Source organism: Carcharodon carcharias, chromosome 14 (assembly GCF_017639515.1).
Source record: "Carcharodon carcharias isolate sCarCar2 chromosome 14, sCarCar2.pri, whole genome shotgun sequence".
NCBI classification, from domain to species: Eukaryota; Metazoa; Chordata; class Chondrichthyes; order Lamniformes; family Lamnidae; genus Carcharodon; species Carcharodon carcharias.
The window spans coordinates 143,289,474-143,311,766 of record NC_054480.1 but is presented as its reverse complement, the minus strand read 5'-3'; the positions used below and the strand labels follow the sequence as shown (position 1 = coordinate 143,311,766).

Here is a 22,293-nt window from a genome sequence, read left to right as displayed (position 1 = left end):
GCAAGTATGGTGTTATCCATATGGGCAAGATTAACATTACGAATAAATACAGGGAACAGAACTAAAGCTTGTGAAGAAAGAAAAAGATTTTGATATTATCGTGCACAACGTGCTAAAAGTTCATATCCAATGTCATGAAGCTATATGCAAAGCCAATGGGGTAACAGGACTATTCAATATACAAGAAAACCTACCATTTTTCCCTTGTACAAAACCTTGGTTAAGCCTCATTTTAGAATACCAGGGTAGAGATGTAGCTTGGGTGGAATTGCATTACTGTATCCATCAATGGAACTGACTATCAGGTGGGGTGTGTAACAGGTGCCTGATGTGATGTTGCCCCTTTTACAATGCAGTGCTACCCAAGATGAACATCTAACCCCTTGCGTCCAGTTTGGGGGTACACACACACACACACACACACACACACACACACACACTCACTCACTCACTCACACAGTGGAGGGTATTATGGTTTTGGAAACATTTCAGAGGAGGGCCATGAGATTGATTCCTAGTGAAAAGATATTATTAACCCAGTTAGCTTGGTCTTTAGGGCAGTATTTCCTCAAGGGCTGTTTGATTGAGGTCTATAAAATAATAAAGGGTTTAGATTCCTTCCATAATGACAAAATTATTTCAGTTAGATAGATTGGATAGGTTACAAGGTTAGAACTAGGTTAAATATTAGGTGGTTTGTCATTTCTCAGAGAATTGCTGACCTTTGGATCATTGTTTCCGTATATGCCTTCAAAAGAGAACTGGCCCAATTGTGGCTGGGGCAGAGAGCAAGAGGCAAGTGCCAACTAATCTGAAGTGTAATAAATGCAATCTGTTGGACTAGTTTTGATTGCCGGGGGAGGGGTTGGAGAGGAAAAGATTTTCCCTGCTTCCCCCCCGAAGCGACCTTGGATTTTTAATCTACTTTTCCACCTCTCCCAGCACTTTATGTGGCTCTTTATTGATAGTGAATATCTATTCAAAATACATCCATATCATGACCGTATGCTCAAGCTGGGTATTTCTCGTCTAACATTTTGTTACGTTCTCAGTCACGTGATCAACAAGCTATCTGCAAGGTCACAACTTGCACGCATTAATGTCACTCAACAACTTAAAAGATTTGCATCAATTGGCTTGCATTTGTTCCATAGTTTTCCCTTATAAAAGACTGGGGGCAGCATACTGCAGGACTCCCAGAAGCAAACTCAGCACGGAGCCAGCTCACTCCTTGCCAACTGACCCACAACTAATAACGCACCATTGGCGAGGCTTAAATTCCCCTTCACTGGGGAAGTGCCACCCTCAGGAACTCTTGGGCAATCGGATTGGTTGGTAGGTCCAGCAGTCCCAGCAGAACCAAGTGCGTAGCAGTGGGCATTGCCAGGACTGCAAGCAGGCCTAAGAAGGCAGCCCATGGATCGTAAAGCCAGGTAAGTCTGGGATCTTGGGCAGGGTGAGTTTGGACAATTTAGGGAGGGGGTGGTGGGCTTTTATAGAGCAAGTAGGTAGGTAGAGAGAAAGAAAGCAGGGGGGTACTATCTTAGCGGGGGGCTTCCCCCATGCACAAATGGATATCACCCCCTCCCCCACCCCCCGTAGATTGTACTCCCCTTCCTTCCCACCCTTTTACAAAATTTTTTAAAAAGATGGCCTGCCCAAGCCAACGATATTATGGCAGGACCAGCGCATTATGAGGCTCGATTAGCTTGTTACTAAACTCAACTAGTCCTTGATTATTTATGGCGGGCAGGCTGCTGATTTTGACACCCGCTCACCACTGCCCCCCCCCCCCCCCCCCCCCCCCCCCCCCCCAATATAATGGGTGTGAATGGGAAGGTGGTGGTGGGGTTGGCACCTTTCCTATTTTACATGCGCCGCCCACCAAAATCACACCTGGTGGGCTTTCTTTTAAAGAAGATAATGGTAATGGTGGCACGTCTCCAGAGATGGACAGGACAGATGTTCACAACAAAAACAAAAATACCTGGAAAAACTCGAACTCGAAATGTTAACTGTATCCATCTACACAGATGCTGTCGGACCTGCTAAGTTTTTCCAGGTATTTTTGTTTTTGTTCTAGATTTCCAGCATCCGCAGTATTTTGCTTTTATCCAGATGTTTACAACTTGTGCATCTTTTATGATCTGACATACTAAAGCTTGCAGGCATCAGCAAACTGCTGGTTACCTGTAACTCAGCCTCAATGGACAGCTTCGTGTATTTGGCTATAGCTTTTGCAATCCAAATAATGACTCCAAATCTACATAACAAATAAATGAGACATTTTACAGTAATACCAAAAATGTACGGCAAAACAATTTGCCATGGCTTGATTTTGCTGGCAAGTGAACTAGCCACTGTGGTTTATTCACCCGTCTATTTAGGTTAAGACAATTTAATTCAGCCCCAAAATATCTGAAGTAAAACTGTCATTACTACCCAGAGTGCTGTTTTCCTTTTGTTATCAAGTTTAGAAATATAGTTCTGTCAAATCCATGTTAAAAAAATAAAATTTGAAGTCGAGATTATTTTGTGAAAAACTAGTTTCTTTGTGGCTCAGCTGCCTTGTATTCATTTTACTGCTTTTCTGTCATAAAGATCGTACTTTTGGTAGAAGCTCTTCTGGAAGTTTCTATGAGGGGTAGTGAAGACATTGTACCAAAATAATGTATTTTATAAACCTACTGGCTTTAGCATGCATATGAGAGTCAACTTTTCATTAGAAATCGAAAAGGAGTTTGTCATTCACTTCCAGTCATCCAGCTATTGTGAAAATATATATATTTTTTAAGCTTTACTTTTCCTTTCTCAATATCCACTCAGAAAACCCGTGACCCCGATATTTACAGGGAGGGCGCAGGGGAGGCTAGAAACAGCCAAAGAACCCAGCTAAACTCAGAACACTGAGGTCATGCCGAATTTAGCAGTATATGTGGCAGGTTGGTGAGACAGTGCCACTTTTTAATTTTTAACCCCAACTGATTTTCTCCCGCCTATAGTTGGGTTGGGGTTGAACTTTTAGGCCTCAACTCTTTGATGGAATAAACCGAGGGAAAGTGACTCTCAACTGAATAGTGCATTCAAAAAAAGAAGTACAAGCATTTAACATCTTTTACTGAATACAGGGCAACAATGACTAAGCTTTTAAAGTACTTTATTAGTTGTAAAGCGCTTTGGGATGTCCTGAGGTTACGATAAAATGCTAAATAAATCCAAGTATTTCTTTCAAATTTCCAGTTCTATATTCTGCACCCTGTAATTGAATTCCATATGTCATAACAAATTATTTCTTTATTGCTTGCTTTCATCCAGAATGCATGTAGCTATCCATTAAAAAGGCATCTTTCCAGAAAAATAATTTATTTTGCTAATTGCACTGGCTGTTAAACACATAGTAATTTTACTCTGAAAACTTTACATTCCCATTACAATGAATTGCCCATTACCCAAAATGTGTGGTAACATGAAATATGCACTTTTGATAAATGTGCAAAGTATCACTAAATTCTAATTTTACAGAATTTCTTGGGTCACTATTTAATAAATTAAAAATGTTTTGTGTTGATTTTTCAGTATAACTTCAGCGATGAATACTGCTAAAGTGATTAAGTCCAAAGGGATAAAATTAGCTCAGCTTTGAGGGACGCTCCATCAGATGAGAAAAAGCCCCAGGAAAAGAAGTCACAATATAAAGGACTGAAATTAATCCTGGTTGAGGAATCATAAACACAAATCATAATTATTGCTGGCTTCAATCACACCTGAACCAGCAATGAGAATTCATAAAGCTATGCGCCATGTTTTAGGTTTTTTTAATGATATAAAAAAACGTCAAACCGAAGTATTAGAAAGGTTTCATATACATTTTAAAAAGAGGCCACGTCTAGATTTCATTCAGAATACAGCGACGCTGGAATAAGCAAGTCTGTCAAAATATATTTTTGAATATACATAAATTAGTAAACACCTTCCAGAGATTGATTTAGACGGTCAATTGTCAGTCATTTGTGAATGATGCTACGGTAACGAGCTACCAATCGGTAGGTGCAGTGTGCAGTGACGGTTCCATTGTAGGCAAAAGCATTGCAAATCTATGCCAGAACAGATTAGATTTTGATTACCAGGACCTCCATTTTGGTTCTGGCTCAAACCTGATTTCCCATTCATGAAGACAGATGTTCACTTCTCATCAATGCAAGAGTATCCCCTTATGCTGTGCTGGTTCCTTATAGAGAAGTGGCCTTCTAAATGCTGTTAAAAATATTTGATCCTGCCTTTACTATCTTGTTTATCATCTGACACCATAAATTTCTGTTCAAAAATCTTGCAAAGCCACTCCCTACCCTAAATGGGTAGAAGACGAGTATAATGGAACAGAGACAGCAACATGTGAGAAACTCAGCCTGGTATTTGTATCATCCAATTCTGTGCAAGATGTCTTGCAGCTTGTACGAAACCAAAACTTTGATGGGAAAAAGATAAAACTTCATCCCAAAACAAATTTCACAAAGAAACAACTTCTCACAGCCAACAACTACTCTTGGTACATTACCTCAGCAAATGTCTATTTATAGTGGGAAACATTCTTTCTCTCTCGCCAATCTGAATGCTTTTAGATGAGGGTCAAACTGTCTTCAGAATCAAGGCTGCTAGTTTTTGATTTCTTTTATAACAAAATATTTGAAAGATCTATCAAAAGGCTATAGCTTTCTCCTGCTGCAGATTAACTCAGTTTACCAGGCCTCCATTTCAAAAAAGTTTTCAAATTACAGTCCTTTGACACCAGAAAAGCAAAACTGCTGAGATCCGAGTGTCCATTTTTCTGATAATTGACAGTGCTCCGAAGAATATCTTTCCAACAACTTTGACAAAATCCCTGACTCTAGTTACATAGCTGCAGCTCTGATTTTATTTTCCATGAACAGCTGTGGCAGAAGTGAGCTATTTTTCTAAATTATGCTCAAAGAGGAGCCCTAGCAAGTGAGAGTTCACTTTAGTAAGAGAACGTGTCTTGTTCTCAGTCTTTAGTAAGTCAATCTACACAATTTCCCAATGCCAATAGCAGGCTGATCATTGTGTAAAAGCTTCAGAGCACCAAGAATTAATAGTCATTCTTGGCATGCTGCATATATACTTTAAAAAAAGTCAATTAAGAAAACACCAAAGGCTGAGCATTAGCACTGATACGGTGTACATTGGCAATTGCTATATTCTTTGAAAGGTGGTAACTTTTATTTTTAACACTGTCAACAAATTAAATTCAATATTTAAAAGTTAATTAACTAGCACGAGATGGCAGAAGGTGGATAAAAAAAAGGTTCAAGCTGTAAGACCATAAGAAAAACAAAACAAAACTGGAAAAATACAGTACATCATCCCAATGGAATCATCTGTGTAATGCTAAATATCTCCACAATAAATTTATCAGTAACAGACCAACCTTGGCTGGGTTCTGACTACATGGTTATATAACCAATGACATGGCAACACTCCATTTTTCTCTTAACCATCTGTGCAATTCTGGTGCTCGTGCAGAATCTGACTCCACCCTAGTTCTGCACTGACCGGCTCTATAGAAGGCGTTGATGGTTTGTTTAGTATGTTTGGTTCTAAAAGCTGTCAATCAATTGCATTTGATGCAGTGAACTTTGAAATCTGAACAGCTCCAGAACAGAACAGACTTGAAGAGCAAACACTGTGGTTAAACGCTGGTACTGAGATTTTTAAAACATGCTAGTACAGAATGAAATGGCATTCTGATTAGATAATTTGCCCCAAAATCTGATGCACAAATCACCAAATTTTGCAACTTGCATTTTGTTTTAAAAATGTGACTTCTGCATTCTGACATCTATTGTCCTACTTTGTACAGGCGAGTAGCTATATACTACTGAAGAGACTTCAGTTTAATTAGGTACTTCAAATCATACTTGAAGACCTAAGGTCAATTAATTTTTCAATTAATGTAGTACAGGTTGTTTTTTCACATCCTTGGTGTTCAGGTAGTAAGGAAAAATTTCAATATTGGTGATGTAATCTAAATATGCTGCACAAAAAAGGGATGGCAGAAAAGGTAATGGCACTGATTTCAGAATAAGTTACTACACGCTCTAGTTTCTCGTTGCCAGGTGTCTTTCAGGCCATGAGGTGAAGGCTCTTGCAAATGATGTAATATTTACATTTGGGAAAGGGGAGGGTTAAAGTGGAGAAGTCTAAAGCAAATCCATTCACTCCCCAATCGAACGATACTTTGTGTGAAAGAACCACATCTAATGTGTTGAAAAGACAAGCAAGAGTGAGAGGGATTAAAACTCCTAGTTTACAGACTCCATGAATTTCAAAAATCTACGATTCTGCTCATGTATCATCTTCCCTATGTCTTGCAGCTGGTATAAAATAGAACATGTATATTTTGAACATGCAGTTCACTTTGAAAGTGCTTTTCATTTGTTACTCTGAGTACAAAATCAAATGGAAAATCAAAATGCACTAAATCCAACATTTAAATACCATGGTTATCTCAAAGTAGCTTAATATCTTCACTCCCGGAAATCTAATTAGAGCCTTTCCTTCTTTAACATTTAGATTTTATTCACACCTATTGCACGTCACATCAGATGGAGTCGAAACCAACAGGGCTCCATCTGCCTCCCCAGCAGAGGATTATAACAGCCATTCTCTTAAAAATCGCCAACCATGCAGCATCCTACATTTAGCACCACCCATTATTCTGATAGTATTGCTATAGTCAGAAAATAATTAGAACTGTGCCGCTGATGGGAAAATTCACAGGGTGACCAAACGTAGCAACTAAAGGCGCTCAGGCAATGTACCAACACCTACAAAGATCTCTGCCTTCTTCATTCTATCCATCTTCTTACCCTTCATTTTATGTTGGATGCCTGCGATCTTAAAGTGTACAACTACATAACAGATGCACAGACCTTACGATTGTACAAACAGTGAATTAGGAATTTTCCCAAATTCTTAAAGTATTTGTTCCCAAAAGGTGTCCACATATTTTACACTGAACATTATCAAAATTTGTTCAGTAGGATACAAATTAATGGAGAATGCTGGGCAGGTCATTCAGTAGCTGGAACAGAAACCAAGGTAACATTTCAGGTTCCAATGAAGCTTACTTTCTTATATTCTGACTTCAATTTCAGATTTCTAAAATTCATTGTTTTGTTTTTAAATTCAGATTTTGTTTTAAAAATGTAACAAGAGATATCAAACGTGGTTAAATCTTTGCCTTTTCTGAGAAGTACATACAAATAAATGGCATGTGTGTACGACTTTCTCTCCTCCCCTGGATATGAACAAAGATTGAAGTTAGACTGCACACCGAATCCTATGAATGGTGATGGACGCTGTTGGACTCCTGGTAAACCAGTGGTACAATTACTAAAGTTCAGCGCTAATCAATATTATTTTTAATATACAGTTGAGGAAATTGAGGGTGGAAACTCCTTGAACTTTGATTGCTTTGGAAAAAAAAGTCACGCTGAGGAGACATTTACTCCATTCTGTACGAAAAAGCTGCAGTAGGCACATCAATTACAGTAGGTAGGTGTATGTTTCTCTTTGTCTGCTCTGATTGTGTACATCATTGTTCAGCAGACACAAGGACTGAGATACACAGGAGCACTTAGCGACCCCCACCCCGCATCCACACAGCCACCACCGCCCCCTCCCTCTCACCCCACCACACTCTCTTCCTCGGACTGATCCCCCCTGACAGATCTAGGTCACTGGGACGCTCTCGCAGTCTGACAGCTGATCAGCACACCGCCTCGCCTTGATGCAGTGCACACGCCGAAATAATCATTTTAAATAAACCCGTGCAAAAGTACGCCATTGCAAAACGTGCACACAAAGTGCACAGACATCAGAACTACATTTAAAGCAAAACGGAACTGCACGGGATGAGCACACCTACAGGCAAATAAACAAAGTTCCAGATCAAAACAAATCAGTAAAATAGCAACGTCCTTGCAGATGAGATAAAGTTACAACCCGCGGATTTTACATACAATATTACAGGCGAACTTTGTAACCCGCTCCGTTCAAATATAGATATAGATATATATATAAAATCTGGAAATCAGCAGTGATCTGGGTCGCAAGGATTGTAAAGTGAGGCAATGCTATTCAGCAAGAACAACCCCTCTAATGCAAAGACAACTGAAGAATTAAACACACATGGAGATGAAATGTATAGAATGGGTCGCACCTAACTGAAATGCAAACGGGTTAGAAAAGGACAATTTAGCGAAAGCATCCAAGGCTGACAGCTCGCTCCAGACACCAAACTAGCGAGTGAGAAAATAAAACAGATTAAGACTCATCCTCAGAGACAGAGCCGCGAACCCAAGCGTCGGGACTTCAAACTTAAACCTGACTATTTATCACAGGGAATGTGCGGGATTCGCCCCAAAGGCGCTGGCGTTAAACCATCTCCCCGCTTTTGGGAACAGCAAATAAACTACAAACTCTCCTCGGACACACAGAATCGAAAGTAAACGTTTTTTTTTTAAAGTTTCTTTTTTTAAAAAAGAGGAAATCGACCTCCACCGCTACCCCCCAACCCCCCCCACCCACCCACCGCATCGCTGGACTTACCTCTCATGTCTGCTATTTGCAGGGTGATCGCCTGGAACAAGGTGGTGGTGGTGGAGGGGGTAGGGGGGGGGGGGTGTTCAGGTGGAAAAGGGGAATAAAAAACAAACAATAAGAGGAGCCAATCTCCCCGCGCTGGTTTGTTTGCTCAGTTGATATCAGGGATGGAGCTGGGGACTGACTCGCTCTCTCATCAATTCCAACCCCAAATTCTCGCCCAGTTTCCAGCGGCAGCGGGCGGCATGTGCAACCTTCACATGATTCGCCTCTCCAGCCGCGCTCGCTCCGCCTTTGCCTCCTCCTATTTTTACCGGGAGCCGCTCCCCTTCCATTGACCTATTACCACACAGCTAATCCACTCGGCACCATCTCCTCCCTCCGCAAGCCCAGGTTTGGCAGCCGCTGTCTCTTTCCCCCACCCTCAGCCAGCCACTTCTCTGCCTCCTCCCTTCATCCCTTCCCCTCCCTCTCTTGCCCCTTACAACTTGCCTTCCCTCCCACTCACTCCTCCCACCCCCCCCCACGCCCCCATCTTCCCTCACCCCCTCCCCCTCTCACCACCACCACTCCCCCCACCTTATCCGTCTCCCCTGCCCCTTCCTCCCCCATTGCACCCGTCCTCCCCCGTCCCACCCTTTCTCTCCCTGTTCCCCCTTCCTCTCCCTCGTTCCTCCCTCCCTCGCTTGCTCGCCCTCCTTCCCCTCCCCCCCCCCACCTCATCCACCCTCATCCCTTGCCTCGTCCGCCAACCTTCTTCCTTATCCCCCTCCGGCAGCCCTCCTTCCTCCTCTCTTGCCCTCCCCCACTCTCGCCATCCTTGCCCCCCACCAACTCCCTTGCCCTCCAAGTCCCTTTCCCTCCTTGCGCCCCCTCCCCCACTCCCTTGCCCTCCATGGCCCCTCCACTCCCTTGCCTTCCTTGGCCACCCCCATTTCCTTGCCCTCCCTCACTCCCTTCCCCTCCATGGCCCCTCCACTTCCTTGCCTTCCTTGGCCCCCCTATTCCCTTGCCCTCCCCCACTTCCTTGCCCCCCCACCCCCCACTCCCTTGCCCTCCTTGGCCACCCCCCACTCCCTTGCCCTCCTTTGGCCCCACCCTCCACTCCCTTGCCCTCCTTTGGCCCCACCCTCCACTCCCTTGCCCTCCTTTGGCCCCACCCCCTCACTCCCTTGCTACACTAGGAAAAAAATGATTTTCATGTTTAAAGGAAACTTGTTACCATAGTAGCAACTTTTTGGATACAATCAAGGAAGTCAAATGTTACCTGTGAACTTTTGTAATATCCTACAGTAAAATTGTTTTCACAAGGACCTGAGATGTGTTTTTAATGTTCGCTTAAATGGCAAGTGATGCTTGTATTTATTTCTATATCCTGGAAGTTCATGTGATAAGATATAATATGATATTTACCTGAAAGGCAGTAATCAAAACCAGTTTTATTGTTTAAAACCATTGCAAATCATGTGATTTCCATGTTGAAAGGCAAGTGATCACGTTGACAGCGATTTGGAAGAATCTTTTAAATCACATGAGTATTCGTATCAAAGGCTCCATTCCTGAGAACACCCCAACCCAAAACTGGAACTGGAGGTGAAGATCAGTCGAGACCCGCCTGTACTTTTAATTGGCCTAATACAAATTTGCCTTTTGAGATTTAACTAAACTAATAAATTGGAGGAAATAAAACATTGCACAATTACTTGTGGGCATGTGGCACAAAGTGAGTGCAGACACATTTTGTCAGGTATCGGAGCACCTTTTCCTCCAGTCAGATCTTTATGTATTGCAAATTCATATTTCATCAATCATAGTTAAATAGCAAGTTTCAGTCGCAGGCTGAAGCCAAGGTCTTTAGAATCATAACACTGTTGAAAATAGAAAGACAAGCCACTGCCCAAATTTTCTTGGCAGCGCTGAGTGCAAAGTGCCCATTGTTTCCCAATGCTGAGATCAAAGGTAAGTGAATAACCAGTGCACAGCAGTGATTACAATTTACTCCCAGAGTTTCAGATTGTTATCAACTACAAGGGAGAAAATGGTTTGATTTATAACCATCACTTAAACACTGGTGATATGCATTCACTTTTGGGTAGCATAGCTTTTATCTATACAGTGGACTTTCTAGGATTGGGTTTACTTAAATTGTAGATTTTGATTCTCATCTCAGTGAATACCAATTGTCGGTGCATTCTGAGACACTAACTGCAGAGCAACATGCAAAGCAGGCTATAATGATTTCTGATCATTGCAATTAATCATATAGCAAGCAACAATGATCACCAGAAATTATAATAAATTAAAAGCAAAAAACTGCGGATGCTGGAAATCCAAAACAAAAATAAAAATAAAAATAAAAACTACGTTCCTCTCTGCAGGTGCTGTCAGACCTGCTGAGTTTCACCAGAAATTATGGTCAGTTTAGCATGCATATTTGATATTTCTGTTCTTAGGGTTAAAGTACTACAAATGTAGAAATATAAGTTTATTGCTGAAAAAGAGACATGCTATCAAAGCTTTTTGTCTTGCACTCATGAGGACAGCTTGCAAGAAATTACCAACAATAAAGGGGAACAACAATGTATGCTGCATGAGAATGGAGAATGCAGCATGGAATAGTTAACTGCGCAACTTTGATCACATTCAAACAAAATCACATCAAAAAGCATGTCCCTTTAGCTGTTTGTAACAGGCTAAGTACTGACCATACCCAATACTTGCTAAACAATCCTGATTGTGCTAAGAATTACACTGAAACCAACTTAAGATAGTCAGGCTATCAGCATAACTCACTTACACATGCCAGAGGCCACATATATTCACACACAGGGCCCTATCTTTTGCAGACAGAGGGAACATGTCCACTCATTGCATCTTTTTCAACTAAACAAAAGCTTGGGGAACACTCACTTCCTGGATCATTCCCCAGCGCAATGCCTTGACTTATCATTGTTGACCTGCTCGATTTGAATTTGAACAAAGCTGGGCAGTTAACTGGTCCGTGCTGCATTCTCCATGGCGATGCCTCCACCAATCAGAATCCACCTGCCAACCAATCAGCACTCTCTTCTCATGCAGTATAAATTGTTGTTCTTGCGAGCTGTCCTGATGTGTGCAAGACAAAAAGTTTTGATAGCATGTCTCTTTTTTCATCAATACACAAGTTCTATACTACCAAATGACTTTAACTAAAAGTTTACATTTAAAAACATTCAAAAGTTAATGTATTGTCTACAAGGGCAATTTCATAATTATATGGTGCCTTATGACATTATTGAAGTATCTTAGCAGGCTTCTTAATTAATCACTTTTGAGATGCAATGACTGTTTTGAAGGAAAAAGAGAGTTTCAACTCGGGTGACTATTAAACCTCTGAGTGCCAATGATTTCCAAAGACCATCATAAATAAGGAATATAATTCTGCCTGACCTCACATCTTGTGTGCAATATGAGTTCTGAAATGTTTTACTCACAGTTCAAGATTAGTTTATTGAAGGAGAAATCAACAGTGCAAAGTCTTCCCAAACAAATAGACGCCTGTTAAATATCGCCAGGAATCTAAGGTGATACTCTAGGAGGCTGACTTTTCATCCCTTTGATATTGATTTGAATCCAGCCCAAATTCATGGGATAAAAGTCATCTCACCTTGTAAGTTGGGGGGATCCTAAGAAGATTTGGGTTGTATCAATATAATTTCCATTGGCTGCAAGCCTACAGTAAAAAGAAATTGCAGATAATTCAGCAACATGAAACTAAATTAGCAGTGCCATTTACACCAGCGCTAGGATGACTGGAAATGGAAATATATTGGCTCTCATTTAAACAATGACGTGATTTTTAAAAATCTTGTTTTTAAATCCGTCCATGGCCTCGCTCTTCCCTATCTCAGCAATCTCTTCCAGCCCAACAACCCCCTGAGATCCATGCTTCTCCAATTCCGGCCTCTTGAGTATCCCTGATTTGAATCGCTTCATCATTTGCAGTCTTCTCTTCAGCTGCCAAGGCCTCAAATTCTGGAATTCTCTTCCTAAACATTGTCTCTCTACCTCTCATTTCTCCTTTAAGATGCTCCTACACCTACAACTGAGATTTTGGTCATCTGCCCTAATATCACCGTACATGGCTTGGTGTCAAATTCTGTCTAATAATGGTCTAGTGAAGTACCTTGGGACATTTTATTCCATTAAAGATGCTACGTGTTGTGTTTTGTACCACATTATTGGAGTCATATCCCATAGACCGATGAATAGGGGTACATTATTGGTACAATGATGAAGGCAATTCACCTTACCTAATTCCAAACAGCACTAGGATTGAGTGGGAGTGCTTAATGCTGACACAGGTTGTTTCCCCAACAGTGAAAATACTTGAACTTGCATAAATGTACTTTTGAATGATCATCAGTTTAAAGTCAAGATTTACTAATAGTAAGGAGGTAAACCTACATCAAAGTCACTGTTACATTTTACTCCTTAGACCAACTCGCTTAAAATTGTTTTGAAGTTCATTGGGGCAATTTACCTGGATACTTTTGGTGCTAAAAACCCTCCAAGGTGGGTGAGGTGGGGGTCTTGGCTGAAATGTTGGTTTAGCCTGCATTTAGCACAAGACGCCTTCTTGGCAAAGGAGTTGAAGCTTGTGCTCGAAGCAGCCATCCTGAGGATTGTTTTCAGGTATGATTGATACTTAAATTGCCTGTTAGCACTCCTTAGGAGGCTGCATGGCATTTTGGTGGATAGCTCTTGACCAAGTGCCCTCTCCTGACAGCGACCGGCTGATTGGGAGTAACCAAGTTGTTTCTGAGAATTCTTACTTAAAAGTGTATCATCTTTTACTGTTCACTTGCTGCTGGAGAATTGAAGAGGACTTTTGAAATACATTGGAGTGGTTTCTGTAACGTTTTGTCAAGACTTCACCAACATTTATTCTGGAAATGCACCTAAAAAAGAACAGTGCTGTGCTTCTGCCCCTTATTGGAATTAGTATAAGAGTCACCTGGAGAAAGGAGTGTCTGGCCATGGGCATTTTGCTAAGGGTGCCCTGTAGCCTCCAGGGGGAATGGGAGAAGGACATGAGGCCATGCAGAGCAGCCCCAGCTGCTGCAGAAGTGAAGGACGGAGGGGGGGGGGGTGCAAGATGGATCCCTACCATCACCCCACTTCCCCACCCCAACCTTGCAGGTATAGAATGTCCTTCCTCCTCTGAACTTGACTCACTAGGACCATTTCTGAGCACCTGTGCACCCTCTCACTCAGTCCCTGAAACATGCTGCTCAGCCAGAACACTCTGCAGCGGAGGTGGTTGAGAGAACCCACATTTTACGAGTAAAGTATATTTTTCCCTCAAAAAAAAATCTGAAGAACATTACAAAACATTTCAAATTGGCCATCACAAAAAGCGCAATCATATTCAACTTTTCTACATAGATCATGAGGTGCTTCACTACAATCATTTACAGGCATTTCAATATGGTCATTACAGACAGTCAATGCAATGGTATTCAAGTTATCGACATAAATCATGTTGCACTCTGAGGTGCTCCATTACAATTATGATACATTTAGTATTCACTGCATACATTCCTTGTGAGTCATACAGCCTGAGGGGTCTATACAATTCCCAGCCCCTCGGTGCACTTAGACAGCGACCTTTCCCCATTGTGCCTTTGCGGCGGCTGCCCCAAGCTTTAGTGCGTCCCTCAGCACGTAGTCCTGGACCTTGGAATGGGCCAGTCTGCAACACTCGATCGGGGACAACTCTTTACACTGGAAGACCAACAAGTTTTGGGCAGACCAAAGAATATTTTTCACTGAGTTGTTGATCCTCCAGCTGCAGTTGATGTTTGTCTTGGTGTATGTCCCTGGGAATAGCCTGTAGAGCACAGAGTCCTGTGTCACAGAACTGCTCGGGATGAACCTCGACAGAAACCACTGCATCTCTCTCCAAATCTTCTTTGCAAAGGAGGTGAACAATGGTCTCTTCCCCACCACAGCCACCTTGAGGGCAATGTGCGGAGGGGGTGAGACTCCTGGTGTGGAGGAAGGATCTGACGGGGAGGGCCTTTCTCACCACCAGCCAAGCTACATCTTGGTGCTTGTTGGAAAGTTCTGGCGATGAGGCATTCTGCCAAATGACTTTGACAGTCTGCTCGGGGAACCATCCCACAGGATCCACCCTCTCCTTTTCCCTCAGGGCCTCTAAGATGTTACGTGCCGACCACTGCCTGATGGACTTGTGGTCTAAGGTGTTTCTCTGCATAAATTTTTCCATGAGGGACAGGTGGTACGGCACGGTCCAACTACTTGGAGCGTTCCGCGGCAGCGTGGCCAGACCCATCCTTCACAACACCGAGGACAGGTAGAACATCTGCACGTAGTGACACTTTGTGTTTGTGTACCGAGGGTCTACATTCAGCTTGATGTAGCCACGCACAATTGGAACCCCACGTATACTGCCTCATGAGAATTCTATCTTATCGGTGCTTGTGTCTGGTTTAGCACCTCCAGGCAAGTTCATATTATGGTAATCAGTATTTAGGACTAAAATTGTGCGCTAAAACCAGACCTTCAACCATTTAATCCTTATTAGCACAGCAGCCATTCAGCACATATTTTCACCCTTTCACCAAAATAACCCCAATGTACTGTGAAGCCATAAAAAAGGACGCTAAAGGAGAAATGTAAAACAAGATGACCATTTTAGTACATGAACTGTAAGGGTGCAAGGAAGTCTGATTCCATCCAAATTCCAACCATCTTCTGCTAATATGTATTTTCTAAGTTAGCTACTTGGCTTCACAGTTGATGGCATCTAACTATATTGGAGTTGATTTGGATGCTTCCAGATGCCTGCCCGTATAAATTAGCTGTTGCACATGTCAGAAAAATTCCAACAACTGTATAGGGAGCTCAAGAATGCTGGACACCGGACTTCATTCTCTCTGTCAGATGCAGGGCACCTTATACAGTCTCTGCTTTGAGTTGAGTACACTATGCCCTTTCCCCACAAGTTTTCCCATCAGCACGGCAGGCGTACCAAATATACACTGGACAATAATTTGAGAACTGTAGCTGGAATTTTACACATACATACATTGCCCTACTGATCACTAGGGTGCAGCCACTTAACACCTCTCCATATGGACTGACGTGATAAACCTGACAATAAATATCAACCCGCCTGGCCGCTGGAAGGTAGCAAGCAAATTAATGCTGTGTCTATCGCGATCTCCACAATGCCTCCACTCTGCTGGGAGACCAGGCTGCTCCCTGGACTGAGGGTCGGGACACCAGCACCAACACTGGCTAAGAATGGTAGGCCACGAACCTGGCTGACCCGATTGTTCTTGGATAAAGGCGTGTTTTGGTGCGGGGTGCATGTAGAATGGGGAAATGGACAAGAGAATAGAAAACAAAAGGGTTTGAAAATAAAACTACCGGACATACAGGTACCGGACAGACAACTGGCCAGTTGAAAACCGAACTGTCCGGTATAAAAGTGGACTTGTACTATTGTAAATCAGTCTAGTATTTGAAGGAAGGAGAATAATTACCTGCTGTTGCATCATAGTTAATGATAGTTTGCAGGGGGAAAGGAAAATGGGCAGATATCTGGCAATTGTTTCAGAAAGTGCTTGATAGATTTTTGGATAATTTGAACAGTTGAGTTTATTGTCCTTTTGGAATAATATACACAGTAAATTAGACGGAGATCCTATACAACAACCAGTAAGGAGACTGCAGAGATAGAAACATAGGAAATTGCTGTATAATTCGCCATTGTGCGTCCTCTGTGGAAATAATGGATATATTTAGCATATACTGGACCAGTTTTATCAATGTCAGTGAAGAGACTGACACTGATTTCCTAGACTTAAGACTTAACATTACATGTTTTCTACAGCACAGTTGTGCCTACACTTCCAAAGTACTCCAGTGGTTTTTTGAAATCACTCCAATTAAGATTTTGCATTGTATCAAACACTATTACTGACCAAGTAAGTTGTCATGTAATACCCTCCTACTCAGCATGCAAATGTGGATAAATATTTTGGGTGATACAAAATAAATTGGAACATAGTGCTTGATACTAAAACTCTTTAGGCACAATAATGCATACTTAGAAATACAAATCATGTGAGAAAGAAAGGAATAGATGAAATGTAAGCCTGGAGATATGTATGTTAATAAATTGGCATTATTCAGTGTTATATTATTAATGCATAATCCCCCAAAGATGTAATAATTAACACTGTGTGGTTTCATAGTGTACAACATTCAATGTATTTATTTATATAATATATATATTTATTTTTGGGGCTGGTAAGCTCTGTTGGTTGGGTGGCAAGTGTGTGGTTCAGAGTAATGCCAACAGGGTGGGTTCGATTCCCGTTCTGGCTTAGGTCGGCTCCTTGCCCTGTACCTGAGAGTGAAAGGCAATGGCAAACCACCACTGCCAAAAACTGCTAAGAAAACAGCTTAGGCTGAAGCATCAGCAGACAATGATTAAAGGACCAGCCTTTGGGCAGAGCATGCGCACTATCCCAAATATTTATTAAATAAATAAATATATTGAAGGTTGTACACTGTGATGAAGGGAGGAACCAACAGGAAGAACAGTGGGTGAGGAGGCAGAAACATGCACGGATGAATATTTTTTAATGCATCACATGAATCACAGAATTGTTACAGCACAGAAGGAGGCCATTCAGCCTGTCGGGTCTGCATCGGCTCTCTGAATGAGCAATCCACCTGGTGCTATTTCCCCGCCTTCTCCCTGTAACCCTGCACATTTTTCAAGTAATAGTTCGATTCCCTCTTAAATGCCTCAATTAAACCTGCCTCCACCACACTCTCAGGCAGCGCGTTCTCGACCTTAAACACTCACCATGTGAAACAGTTTCTCCTCATGTCACCATTACTTATTTTGCCAATTGCCTTAAATTTGTGCCCTCTTGTTCTTTCGCTTGTCTCACCGGGCTGAACACGGTGTTAGTTATGATAAGGTCCTCGTCAGACAGAGTTGATAACTTCAAGGAAATGTTGAGGGTGATATTTATGATGCAAAAAGAGCCAGATTATAAATTGATTTAAAATATATTAGCTTTCAAAAGAGATTTGTGCAAATACTGATTTTTCTTAATAAAAGCGGATGTTGGAAGTCTTAAATAAAAACAGAAAATGCTAGAAAAACTCAGCAGGTCGGGCAGCAACTGTGGAGAGAGAAACAAAGCTAACGTTTTGAGTCCGTATGATTCTTCTTCAAAGCTGAAACATTAACTCTATTTCTCTCTCCACAGATGCTGTCAGACCTGCTGAGTTTTTCCAGCATTTTCTGTTTCTATTACCGATTTTTCAGGGATATGGGTGTTGCTGGCCAAACCAGCATTTATTGCCTGAACCTAACTGCCCTTGAGAAGGTGCTGGTCAGCCACCTTCTTTTACCTCTTCAGTCCATGGTATAGCCACAATGCTTTTAGGAAGAGAGTTCCATGGATTTGACCCAGCGACAGTGAAGGAATGGTGATACAGTTCGAAGCCAGGATGGTGCGTGGCTTGGAGGGGGACTTGTAGGTGGTGGTGTTCCCATGGCTCTGCAGCCCTTGTCCATTGAAGTGGTAGAAGGTGCTGTCGAAGGAGCTTTGGTGAGTTGTTTACAGTGCATCTTGTGGATGGTACACACTGCTGCCATGGTCCATCACTGGCAGAAGGAATGAATGTTGAAGGTGATGGATGGGATGCCAATCAAGCAGGGCTGCTTTGTCCTGGATTGCGTCAAGCTTCTTGACTGTTTTGGGAGCTGCATTGCACCAGGCATGGAGAGTATTCCATCACATTCCTGACTTGCGCCTTGTAGATGATGGACAGGCTTTGGGGAGTCAGGAGATGAGTTACTTGCCATGGAATTCCCAGTCTCTGACTTGCTCTTGTAGCCACAGTATTTATGTGGCTGGTCCAGTTCAATTTCCGTCCAGGCTAACCCCCAGGCTGTTGAAAGGGGGGGATTCAACGACAATAATTCCATTCAATGTCAAGGGGAGATGGTTGGATTCTCTCCTGTGTGGCATGAATGTTACTTGCAACTTATTAGCCTAAGCCTGAATGTTGTTCATATCTTGCTGCATATGGACATGGACTGTTTCAGTATCTGAGGAATTATGAATAGTCCTAAACATCGTACAATTAACAATGAACATCACACTTCTGATCTTATTATGGAGGAAAGGTCTTTGATGAAGCAGCTGAAGATAATTGGGCCTAGGACACTGAGGAACTCTTGCGGTGATGCTCTGGGACTGAAATGATTGACCTGCAAGAACTACAACTACCTTCCTTTTTGCTAGGTATTACTCCAACCAGTGGAGAGTTTTACTCCTGATTTCCATTGACTCTAGTTTTGCTAGGGTTCCTTGATGCCACACTCAGTCGGTTGCTCTCACCTCACCTCACCTCTGGGATTCATCTCACGTTTGACCAAGGCTGTAATGAGGTCATGTGCTGAGTGGCCCTGGTGGAACCCAACTGAGTGTCAGTGAGCAGGTTATTGGTGACTTTGTGCCACCTGATAGCGCTGTTGATGACACCTTCCATGACTTTGCTTTAAGACCATACCTTAAAACCAAAATAAGTGAATCCAATTCAAAACAAGTGAGATTTCACTTCTCAGTGAATATACCTAGCGGAAATGGCTCTGGCTGATAATATTGAAAGCAATGTTTATTCTCAACTCTTTAAAGGGTTTAAAATACAAGCACATGGGACGTATAATTCATCTGCGGTTTAACTTATGGTTAGTGACAATGCTAGAATAATACACCAAGTAATTTCATGCAAATCCATTGCCCACTCTCTACCCCTCAGTGACTAAAATATTTTTGAAGCCACCTAATTATCATTTTACACATGAAAAATGTTCCCTGAATATTAATGAGAAAATTAATATATGCATTTGTTAAGGAGCTGGTCAGTAAGGTGTCCAGTTGGTAAAAGAAATGCTTAGCCCTGAGTATATGATGATTTGTTAAAATGAAAAATTAATATTGGGTTGTAAACAACTTACATTGGCCTTCTGCAGGGCAGTAATGAAGGGTGGAATTTTCCATTACTGAGACTAAGTGGGTGGTTTCTGCAGTGCCAGCCCCACTGGCCGCAATGGTGGGAACTCGCACCCAATTCCACGCTTGGAGGGTTATTAATTATTCACAGATGCATATCAGTCTGATATGATACTTGGGAGTGATTCATCCACTTGCCATCAGCTGGCAGGTTTGAAGGTCCAGGCACTATATTTAAAGGCCAGCTCAACACACAATTTCATTCACTCCAGCCCGTCAGAGATGTCTTGCAGCCAGAAGAAGGTGGCCAAGAGCCTCAAGAAGAAGGCAGCACCTCACTTCACCCACCAGGCCCTCCAGGTCTTGATCAGAGGGGTGCAGATGCACAGGCAAGTGCTCTATCCCAGGGATGGCTGCAGGAAGTGCTCTCCAGCATGGGAGGCTGTCGCAGAGCAGGTCAGTGCGCCTGGCAACTGCATCCAAAATGCCACCCAGTGCAGGAAAAGGATGAATGATCTCATCCGCTCCACCAGAGAAAGTCATCCTTCAACTCCCTCCAATATCAAACTCTTACCATTGGCATCGTGCACGCAAACGCCTACCCTCTTCAGGGATCTCATGCAACCATTGGCGGGGGACACACATCAACGTCATTCTCTCACCGAGACTTTCACATCCCAACTAATATGTAGCTCACACTCCATCCTCTGGCCCTTCTGGAAAGGGCTCACCACACACAGGGGACGTGCACCTCACCCAACCTCTGCTCCCTCCCTTCTCATCACAGGCCTTTCCTTCTTCTTCATACAGGCCAAGCTGGTGCACAACAGGCGCAAGAGATGACAGACTGAGGGAGGGACAGTCGACATCATTGTCCTCACTGAATTTGTGGAGGCTGCAGCTGAGCTGGCTGGATAGGACGGGGATCACTCCAGTGGGGAAGTGGGGATTGGGTCTCCCAGCAACCTAGTACGGATCACAGCTCTATCACCTCATCAAATCCTGACAATGACAGTGAGTCATGTGCAGTCTTGTTTAGCTCATGCTCATTAACTGAAACTCTATTTTCTATTTTCTAGGCATCAGCAGATCGAGGCCCCTAAGCCAGTCCAGCACCTGTGTGAGCCCCCAGACCACTTCCAAAGAGGAAGCTCTGGAAGAACCATCATGGCGCTCACACGCCTGTCAGGAAGATATAATTCTCTTAATGTTATGAAATGTATTGTAAAATAGTGCTATGTGTGTGTGAGTGTGTGACTTAATTGGGTTAAAGGCAGCTGGTCTGAAGGCTTTGATGTAAACATGGTAAACAAAGGGTGAAAAGTAAGTCTTTTGGAAGAATTTAAAGATTCAACTCCTTCAGTAGTGAGAATTCATGTGGAAGAACAGAGATAGCTGATAATTATGAGTTAGTTCATAGAGCTAAAGCTATTTTTCATCACCCTTTTAAATCAGAAAAGGATAGAAAATGGGAAGGTGAAAGGAAGGTGGGTAGTCAGGGATTAGAAGAAGTAAGTGGAAATTCGCAGAAAGTTTTTCTCAGAATAAACAGGAAGGTGCTGAGAGTAGAGTGACCTTCGCAAATTGAGGTGTTTTTATTGTAATAAAGTTGGACATACAAAATCTGTGTGCTAGAAAGTGCAGGGAAAATCTGCTGGAATTATAGGGGTGCAGAAAAGTTCTGGAAGTAAAAGTACTGTGGGTTCTGAGGTTCAGGCGCAGGAGAAACCAATGGTTTGTGTACAGGTAAAACAGGAAGAATCAGTGAAAGATAAAGAAGTGGGAATGTGTTCACAATTCACCCAAGAGAATTCTGAGGAGCTGAATGCAGAAATATTTAAAGATTTTGTGTGTGAAGGGAAAGTCATTCCATGTGTACAGGGTGGAGTAGGTAACGATGTTAAAATTAGAGACACAGGGGCTAGTCAATGCTTAATAGTGATATTTGTTGTTCAGAGGGATTATTGCAGGAACAAGTGATAATAAGTGCAGTTCATGGAGATGCTAAATCTATTCCATTGTAGAAGGTAAATTTAAAAGGGCAGGATTTTTACCTCGTTGGTCGGGTGGGCCCAGAAACAGCCTTGAAACCAACTGCCGCCCATAATTGGGCCCTGGCCGCAATTTCACGTTGGCTGATCTAATAACGGCCAGCCAACATAAAAGGCGCACTCAGAGCCTCAGCGCTGTCGAGATGGGGGCAGGAGGAGTGCGAGTGATGAAGTGTGCGCATGCGTGGGGGGGTGGGGTGGGGGGGGTGGTGGGTGTGCTCAGTGAAAGCTCCCTGAAGGCACAGAAGAGCTGCCTTAGGGAGCTGAAGATTTTTAACATTAGAAGGAAAGATTTTATAAATAAGGAAAACATGTCCCCTCACGTGATTCTGTCACATAAGCAGGAACATGTTAAAAATGAGTTTAAAATTTTTTTAATTGTTTTTTATTTACTGTCTGAAACCTCATCCTGCCTGTTGATGAGGTTTTGTCTAAAAGCAAAGGCCGCCTGGCCTACTCACCCACCAGCCAACTGAACGGTTGGATGGGCAGTGAAAAATTCCATTTAATTAATTGATTAAAGGCCTTAATAGGCTTCTTAATTGTTGGCAGGCGCACTGCCACCT

General features: G+C 42.5%; 1 protein-coding gene across 1 annotated transcript in view; it reads right to left on the bottom strand.

Annotated features, from left to right (window-relative positions):
* The window catches only part of LOC121287322 (nuclear receptor ROR-beta-like), a 79,133-nt gene extending 70,457 nt beyond the window's left edge, over nucleotides 1-8,676 (bottom strand). The window contains exon 1 of the mRNA XM_041205102.1: nucleotides 8,629-8,676. Within this exon, the coding sequence (XP_041061036.1) occupies nucleotides 8,629-8,635 (7 nt within the window). The 5' untranslated portion in view covers nucleotides 8,636-8,676. The remainder of the gene's footprint in view (nucleotides 1-8,628) is intronic.
* Between the last annotated feature and the right edge of the window lie 13,617 nt (nucleotides 8,677-22,293).